The 9,601-nt window shown below is 39.8% G+C and overlaps 1 protein-coding gene across 1 annotated transcript; it reads left to right on the top strand.

The window, feature by feature from the left end:
• Window positions 1-1,895: 1,895 nt before the first annotated feature.
• Window positions 1,896-9,544, top strand: si:dkey-172k15.5. The gene is made up of 6 exons (XM_046042353.1): window positions 1,896-1,953; window positions 3,866-3,962; window positions 6,123-6,402; window positions 6,560-6,941; window positions 7,528-7,687; window positions 8,150-9,544. The coding sequence occupies exons 2-6, from the start codon at window positions 3,929-3,931 to the stop codon at window positions 8,332-8,334; spliced, it is 1,041 nt and encodes a 346-aa protein (XP_045898309.1). The 5' UTR covers window positions 1,896-1,953; window positions 3,866-3,928; the 3' UTR covers window positions 8,335-9,544.
• Window positions 9,545-9,601: the final 57 nt, after the last annotated feature.

Here is a 9,601-nt window from a genome sequence, read left to right as displayed (position 1 = left end):
GGTCCCATGTAGGTTTTGTAGTATGAGTCCCACATAGGAAGCCCATACGAGCTGATTACATGGGCCCCATAAGGGACAGGCATGGGCCAATTGGGCATGGGTTTGAACTGAGAACACATATATGGGTCCTGCATAGCATATTTATGGGCCAAGTGGGCATGGGTTTGATCTGTGAACACATAAATGGGTCCTGCGTGGCATATTTATGGGCCAAGTGGCCATGGGTTCGAACTAGGAACACATATATGGGTCCCGCATATAATTTGTATGGGCCAAGTGGCCATGGGTTTGAACTGGGAACACATAAATGGGTCCTGCGTGGCATATTTATGGGCCAAGTGGCCATGGGTTTGAACTGAGAACACATAAATGGGTCCTGTATGGCATATTTATGGGCCAAGTGGCCATAGGTTCGAACTGGGAACACATATATGGGTCCTGCATATAATTTTTATATATATTATATATTTATTTAGACATAACTAGGGATGCTCAATATAATCGGCCGATATTGGCTTTAAAATTCAATATTGGTAACCGGTATAGGTTTTTGAAATGGTTTAAAATGACTAAATGTATGTCATTTTATATCTTTTTGGAAAGCTTGTTTCCTCTCAAATCGAATGCAGACAAAATTTGAGTGTTGCTGTAGGTTGTTGGCCAACCACATAAACACAGTAGACTAAATAAATTCTTGAGCAGGGAAGATCTATAAGCCAATGAGTGGAATGAGATGAATTTTTGTTCTTGTGTGGCTATTTGAGTTAAATTTCAGTTTACCTCAGTCAAAGAAATGTTCAGTTGGCATCTTCTCTCGAAGGGGTAGTAAGCACCGCACCCCAGTTAGCCAACCGGTTGCTGGCTAGTCCTTCAAAACGTTCAAATCCCCAGTATCAAGTGAGTCATGGAACAGTGGGCAGTAAGCCTATAAAGGATCATATGTTTCGGTGTATCAGCTAATATCGGTACCGGAAATTAAGCATTGGACAATATTGGTATATCGGATATCGATACAAAATCAATGTCAAGCATCCCTACAAATAACTCCAAACGGTTATTCACATCGTACCTGTCCCAATTTGGTCAAATAAAACTCCGGGATCCAATTAGAAGTTTTATGGTATTTCATTTTTTAAGATGATCGAGGCCAAATAGCTCACAGACAGCTAGTCTCTTTATGGACATGAATATGATGTATTTATTACCTCTTAGGAAATTGTAATTCAATATTTGTTAGAAAAGGACTTGCAGGAGGCCTCATTACTTCTCTTCTGTGTTGTCCTTGGACCAAGGAGTAGCATGTGTTTCTATCAAGGTGTAGCATACACCAACAATGACTGATTGGCTGTAAAAGGTACAGTAGATCTGTTTGAGAAAAAATTAGGGAAAAACACTTGTGTATCTTATCAATTATTAATGATTAATAGATTGTTGTGGTTTTAACTTTTGGTAAAGGAAAACACACATCCAGCCCTAGTCTGGAGAAGTGACGGTGACATCAGTGGTTAAAAGTAACTTGCTCTAGCTGATTAGTTTTTTTTTTTTTTTTTACTTTTTTTTTTTACAAATTGTACTTTTACTTGAGTATTTCTCTAACACCAGTACTTTTACTTGTAATAGAGTAATAGCAATACAGCAGTACTTGCACTTGAGTACAGATTTTCAGTACTCTTTCCACCACTGCCTGTTATGCACACAACACCTAATTAGGCTGATTCATATGAAGCCAGCGAAGTAGTTAACGTTTGTTAATTCTCTCACATATTTACGAATTTTACTGTATTTAATTGTTATTCAGTCAGGCAGTTCTTAGGACATCTATAAGGGGCCTGTATGCAAAGGCCTTGTTTCGCGCTCAAAACGTTAACGGTCCATTCGGAAAGCACCGCTGCTAGCTGTCACTTCGAGGAGAAGAACTTCACATCAGACATTCGTGAATTCACATTCACAGAGGTAAGTTTAAATATTATGTTGCCAGAAAAATAACACTGCAGATTGTACAGTGGTCTGTAATTTTTGGTTTGTGCTGTTTAATCTGATGTAGAATTTAACCAAAGGGAAAAACAGCGGGAGAGGTTGGAAAATAATTCATATATCACGAATCACGATATACTTTTAATAACGGTGATATGAGCTTTAAACACATTTCCGATATTTCGATATATGATTACAGCGTTTCACAGACTGGCGTTCATTCATCCGAGCAGAAAGAGCTGCAACACATTGACTACGTTTACATGCAGCCAATAACCCGGTCGTGCACGGCCATGGCTACGTGAGTGATGACATACACCACAGACAGGAGCCCAGCAGCAGTTGGCTGTGCTCAGCATCATGTATATTGAGAACAAGTTACACTCCGGCTTGAGTCGGCTGCGTCATGAACGCCAGACTGTGAAATTCCGTAATCATACTGTAATGTTTATGGATGTTTATGCTGAGCACAGCTAACTGAAGTCTCCTGCCTGACCTGCTCTCTCTGTTGTAGTAATAAAGATTTCTTTTTTTTGGTGGTCCAGCGTTAGTGGCAGGGGACTATACGTCCTCGGGTTGCATACACATCCAGGACGTTATGTCTTAAACAGTTTTGAGTGTATTGGATGTGCATCAGTGGATAAGGATCCGCATGTCATTCTACATGATCCGATGTCTTAAAGTGAACGTTGTGTAATAAACCACAATGCGGTCTGTGCCATCAAGCAACAAAAGAAAAAGAGATTAAAATTCACTTCTCATTAATAGCTTTAATAAGGATTCATTATAATTAATTCATACAAATAAATATGTCTGCTGCTTGAAAGAATAAAGAATGATGTATGCAAGTAGTTATAAAGAATGCATATCATTCATTGAAAACAAGACTATTCTACTTTAGGAAAAGTGGTTTTATTTAATTTTAAGATATTTTTTAAGTCATAGTAATTAAATCTGTATATTGCATGTTCAAACTTTAAAATCATTCATATTAACTGGTTAATAGATGTTTTCTCTATTACAGTATAATTATGGGTTTGTAAATTTTAGAGAAATTCTAAATTTATGCAATATTGTACTAAACCCATTATATTTTAGTCATCTGAACTGTTTTAGTTTTATTCTAGCTTTAGTCGACAACATACAATAAGATTTTAGTTGCCTAAATCTAGATACTAATACTAAATACTAATACACTAATTTAAACTAATTTCTCCTCCATGTTGTGGAAAGATGCAGATATCCGCAGGTGTGCCAATGTGCACAGGAGGTGCGTGGAGCAAATATAGCATGGAGGTGCGATCACTTGCAACACGTATGCGCGTCTCATAACTGAACAGAAACTCAACGTATGCCTCTCAGAAATATAGGCTATCTATATAAAGATTGCAAAGATCAAAATTAAAAGAAATAGGCAACTCTCTGATTGTGTAATCTGAATGTGCTTTTTTCCACCACCACGTCGCTTAGAGGCTCGGTACGATCACGCTGACAAAATAATAATTAATAATAGGCTAATAATATTGCGTGTTAATTATTTTGTCAAATCATTTTTATACGAAATCAGTGTTTCCCACAGAATTAGATTCTATTTGTGATGGTTGGGGACGGGGGGTTGCATAAAGGAAAAAAGCTTAGCCCGCGGCACAGGGGCCTATATGTATTGTAAGCATGTTATCAATAACCTTCATTGGAATATAAATGTACATAAGCTTAACAAGAAAATTAGTGTACGCAGGGCAGGCTTAGTAACTAAAACTAGTGTACGCAGGGCAGGCTTAGTAACTAAAACTATTCAACTCCAGGAATTTAGGTGCAGACACCGAAATAGTTTTTTTTATCACGGTCACCATAGATTGCATTCTAATACCCTTTTCCTTTTGTTATTAAGACACTTTCAAGGCTGCTCGCCAAAAATGTAAAAAAGCGGAGGCAACGTCTGACTTACAGACAGATGGTGATGAAATGCCTACAAGGCGAAAAAGGAGGTAATGTAATATACAGAATACAATGTTTGTGGCGTTGCAGAATTTCTGGCATTAAAGGACTGTACTTTTTTAACCTGTACTGTTTTTTTTAACCTTGTTTCTAGCATGTGATATTTTCAGAAACTTACCCCGGGAAGTTTGGAGTCACTTTTTGTCCTTCGGGAGATATTTTGCTTCCATTCCAGCAAAACGGTAGAAGTCGGGGCCAGTAACATTTCAGCCTAAATAAAACATTATCAGTGACAAAATATTTTCTATTCACCATTATGTATGCATTGCTAGTGCTATCCCTTGATGACTTGAACATGTCATCCAGGCATTTTTAAAAAGATTTGTCAATACGAGCTGATGACGTCATTGCTGTTTGCCACCACATAATTATTTTATTTCAGCCTTGTACACTACATTCAATGGCCTGCTAACTTTCTACTGCTAGTTTAGTACAATATATCAGAATATCCGATTTTGAGGATGTGTAGGACATCTTCATTGTGCAAAATTATGTGGAAATGACGTCATCGACGTCTGTCAACCCAAAGCTATCTAAATAACCTCAGGCTAGTTTGCTAATTTTTTAAAAACTCCTGGAAGACAACCAAGCCGCTCAAAAGTCAATGAGGGATAGCACTAGCAATGTATAACTACATATTGGTGAAAAGAAGACGTGTTGTTACTGATAATGTTTTATTTAGGCTGAAATGTTACTGGCCGTGACATCTACCGTTTTGCTGGAATAGCACTCAGTGAGATGGATGTAAATTTCTTGCAAACGACAGGTGACTCCAAACTTCTCCGGGTGAGTTTATGAACTTATTTCGTGCTAGAAATAAGGTCCAGGTTCAAAAAAACTTTTTCTTTTCCTTTAATTTCCATTTTTCATTTACCTCAAATATGGCAGTTGTTAGAAAAATGCCTTGAGCCACATACAATAAAAAAAACTCATTTTGGTGGGAATAAATCATAAAAAGCAATATCGATGCCAATATTTTAGAGTCTAAAACTAGATCAGAATGCCTCTAACAAACAACAAAAACTGCTTTTTTCCCAGTGTATTCTGTTGTAAAATTTTAAATGTATGTTTTTAACTGAATATAGAGCACCAAAACCCCTGCTGGCTTCCAGTGAGGAGGAAACGGACATCGAGGGAGATGTCTTGCCACCTACCGCTCCCGAGGCGTTTGATTTGAAATGATTAAGTGAAACGAGACCTACAAAAAGGAGAAATGAAAATGTCCCTCCTTCAATGAGAATGTAGATATAGCAGCATATGGTCAGGATTTAATTTATTTTTACTTTAAAGGGATACTCCACCGTTTTTTCATATTAAACTATGTTATTCCCTTTACTAAGACGAGTTGATACATACCTTTTTCGTCTCAGTGCATGCACTCAATCGCTCTGGCGCGCGAGACACTTTGATCGCACTTAACTAGCCCAGTTCATTCAATAGGGGCCAAGCAGAGAAGCGACTAAAAACCTCCACGTTTTCCCTATTTAAATACAGTTACACCAGTAGAGTAACTCGACCAAGGATGGTGACACAAAATAAAACGTTGCGCTTTTCTAAGCGTGTAAAGTGGATAACTATAATGTATGGCGGAATACCACAGGAAGTGATTGGGAGCACTTCGACTCGGCGTAGTAATATCACTCGTGAAAAGTCCTCTCCCTCTCAAGAGTGATGATATTACTTCGCTGAGTCCATCAATATATATGCGCCGAGTCGAAGTGCTCCCAATCACTTGCTGTGGTATTCCAAAACCACAGCAAGTGATTTTTTATTTTTTATTTTTTTTTGTTAAGGGTTTGCTTAATGTGTGTGATTCATTTAATGGAAAGCACATTCACTTCTAGTTGTCTTCGTCCTCTATTCTGCAATGTTTCGCTCTCCCGTGTGTGTGGCAAGCTGTACCGTGGGGAACGTGCAAAAAATAAATAAATAAAGAAGTGTCGACGCAAAAAATAGGACGTTGACGTAATGTTGACGTCGAAGCGTCAACATCATCGACGCGCCGCTACAGCACTAATATATATATATATATATAAAACTTTTTAATGGTAGTGTTGTGTTTTTAATTTGCTGCAGTGTTACCGGTATTTCTTTCTCTTAGGATATTGGAAATGGTGTTAATGCAGTACTTCTGCTTCCAAATTGTGCAGAGGACCATCCGCAGGAGAAGCCGCAGCCCTCACGTGTCCCAGAGGGGACTCAGCAGCCCTTGTGTGTCCCAGAGGGGACTCAGCAGCCCTCAAGTTTCCAGGTGGCAGAGCAGGTCCCAGAGGCACAGGTCCCATGGATCCCGCAGGGGAAGCAGCGCCCATGTCACCGGGGGGCGGAGCAGCGCCCATGGTTCCGGGAGGCGGAGCAGATCCCAGAGGAGCGGGTTCCCGCAGGAGGAGCGGATCCAGCGGGGGGAGCAGCCCCAACGATTCTGGGAGGGTGAGCGATTTCACAACGCCTGATGTTACAATGCATTATGAGCTTGTAGATCTGCCATAGTATTTATAGTTTTTTTTGTTTTCGTTTAGAGGTATTGAAATGTTCTTTTAAGTCAAAGTTTATGCTTACAAATTGTAAATTTGGTCAACAAATTTAGTCACCAGGTAACCAGGGTCAGCCCAGCAAGACAGAGTCTGACCCCGAGAAACCCCTGTGGGTCTCCCAGAAGTGGCCTCAGCATGAGCCTACTTGACGGCAGCCCCACCCCGTCTCCTGGCCACAGAGCAGCCCAGTTACTGCGTGGCCAAACTTTAGCCCCCCAAAACATTGATAGAGCAATGTTCATCACATTAGTGACATTGCTAGAAGAAGTGAAGGACACACTGAAGCTGCATGGGCAGATGCTAAACGCACTGCTCAAAAAAGATTCCATGCCAGTCATGGCAATACCGGATGGCGCTGTTTTCCCCCTGGCCAACGTTGAGGACGTTATCGCCATGAATGAGAAGTTGTCAGACCCTGAATTCATGTCTGCAGTGGTAAGTTTTTGGGGGCCAGATCTTCTTGTTTTCCTGTGTTTTCTTTCTTCTGACAAAATCCTTCCCATGCTTAATGAATCACTAAACTTTGCAGAGTTCAAGTCCCATGCCAGGTTGCTTCAAAACTTTGTAAATGTATAACAAACCATGTCAACCATGTCTGCTACAACATTTTTCACCTAAATGTAGTCCCAATGAAATGACTTAAGTAAACTTGAACATCAGTTCACTGCTGCATTGACTAATCTTAAATCAGAAAAAACAGTCCTTAGCTAAATAGACAAGTTATAAAGACCATTATACTTATACTCGTGAGTTGTGTGTGAGTCTCTGCTTATAGCACACATGCCGGAAATGTGTCCTTCCATCATGTTGCAAAGAAAATGAAATACAGGAATATGTTGACACTTTTTTGACACATTTGCCTAGCAATATCCTATATGTTATCGCGATGCATAGCATACCCAAATACAAGCTCAGAAATTGACGGCTTTTTATTTTAATATTTTATGATATTTTCTGACTTAATATGGCGTTTTCTTCCTGTGACTTTGAATGTACTGTGCTCTTACTGTTTACTCTTAAGGTTGCCATGGTTGCAGACATAGGGGGTTCCTCACTAGAAGATGACACCAGGAGGATGATGAAGTTCCTAATGGTGCCAGAACTGCAACGGCAGTACAACGTGACTGGACGGATGGGCAAGCTGTGCTTCAAAGATCTGCGTCTTTTTGAAGTTTTCTATTGTAAATTCAGTTTTTTAATTGCTCAATGAAACTTGTATTTGGCCTTTCTTTTATTTATCCGAAGTTAAATGATACGGTTGTTTGTGGGGACACAAAAGTGCTCCTGTAAGTTAGAACACACTAGTAATACTAGTAACTAACTAGTAATAAAACGACCTGGCGCATTAAAATAATGCATACCAAGGGGTCGCCTCGGGAGAATTCATGAATTTTGATATATTCATGGAAAATGGTTTCTAATGTCGCTCAAATCTGGTGTGCATTTGAGGCTACTGTAAATTTCAACATATAATGGAAAAAGGGTTATAGGTATATAAAACTCCATGTTAAATGTCACCCTAGGGCAAACATTTTAGCTTACCACATGTGGAAATGTGTTTTAATCTACTGAATGATTTGAAGAGTTGCAAGTTGGAGCAAAAAAGAACCTTGCTAAATTGACTTATGCTCCTTTGTTTTTAGGTGCACTGAAGAGTAATGCAATTACTCAAAGTGTGAACCGCAAGCAAGTGGAAATGGCGCTGGGGAAGTGGTTCACCGGCGCACGTGACCGTGGAGGGGAGATGGGCCGCAAGAGCCCAAAGACAAAAGGGAGCATCCACCACGCCATGAGTGTATTTTGTATTAAAGGAGTAGTTCACTTTTAAAAAAACTTTTGCTGATAATTTACTCACCCCCATGTCATCCAAGATGTCCATGTCTTTCTTTCTTCAGTCGAAAAGAAATAAAGGTTTTTGATGAAAACATTCCAGGATTTTTCTCCATATAATGCACTTTAGTGGGTACCAAACGGTTCAAGGTCGTTTTCGAACAAATCTTTTTTCAAGTACGCTGTACTGTACTGTAGTAAGCTGCTCATGTGTTTACCACAAAACGGGCAAAACATCCCTCGGTCGCAGTCCATGTTCGGTCACCAAAAACTTAAATTCCTATATGCTTCATATTCACGCCATATTCTCCACATTGAAAACACGAATTAACCGCGCTCACCAACAACACCTATCACCCGCGTTCACTCGTCACTTCTGGTATGTGGTACATTCCCTTTCCGTGAGGGATCGATCGTTTGTAAATTTGTTTCGGGACGGGTAAAAGTGTTTGGCGTCTTGCTAATTTGTTTTCTAAAATGTAAATTTGTTTTGTCCTTGGTAAAAATGTTTTGCCCTTGGTAAAAATGTTTCGCCCATGTAATTATGTTTTATGGTAGGGTAAAAATGTTTTCCAAAATGTAACTTTGTCTCAAGCTTTGTAAAAGTGTTTCAGTCTTTGTAATGTTGCTTTGCACTTCCCGGCCACCGTACGACGGGCTTATCAACGACGTTGTTCACTGGCGACGTAGTAGCCTATCCACACACGTAGCTGTCACACGATGGTCTCCTTTGGTAGGTTATCCGTGGCACAATCCACCCGCCATACATGCCGGCCCAAAGAAATTCTAGACATCTTGGATAAAATTTGACCACGTGACGTTATTCTAGGCCTGGCCAACTACCTGTGTTCCAAATGTGGGGTCTCTGGGACGTTTCTGTGAGAAGTTATGGACTTTTGAATGTTGGAAAAATATGTGTCCCAATTGTCAATTTTGACATAAGGGACACCTGGCGACCTTTTGAAATTTGGGCAGGTATTTGGGCACCTTGGAATGCACCCAGGGACACCAAATTGATGTCAGGTGTTCACTGTTACACCTAATTTCAGGCACTGAAAGCTGCAGCCGTCGAACTGCTGTTTAAGGTGTAGGAATCTGGCCAAATGACCTCAACGAGGCCTTCTGAACCGTGAGGGTCCATTTGGGGAACTTTCTGACAATTGAGTTGACAAATGGAATCATGGTAATTTATTAAGTATGACTATTAACCACATCCCGATTCTGAATTTTGAATGTTAACAAGTTTCTAATAAGACCTAAAAGAA

Source organism: Micropterus dolomieu, unplaced genomic scaffold (assembly GCF_021292245.1).
Source record: "Micropterus dolomieu isolate WLL.071019.BEF.003 ecotype Adirondacks unplaced genomic scaffold, ASM2129224v1 contig_12774, whole genome shotgun sequence".
NCBI lineage: Eukaryota > Metazoa > Chordata > Actinopteri > Centrarchiformes > Centrarchidae > Micropterus > Micropterus dolomieu.
This window is presented reverse-complemented; position numbering and strand designations above follow the sequence as displayed.

Bases quoted from the DNA above. Each gene is read 5' to 3' on its own strand.
- si:dkey-172k15.5 (XM_046042353.1), top strand. From the start codon at position 3,929: ATGGTGATGAAATGCCTACAAGGCGAAAAAGGAG. The intron at 3,963-6,122 runs GTAATGTAATAT...CAAATTGTGCAG, and splicing joins CCTACAAGGCGAAAAAGGAG to AGGACCATCCGCAGGAGAAG. The intron at 6,403-6,559 runs GTGAGCGATTTC...CAACAAATTTAG, and splicing joins GCCCCAACGATTCTGGGAGG to TCACCAGGTAACCAGGGTCA.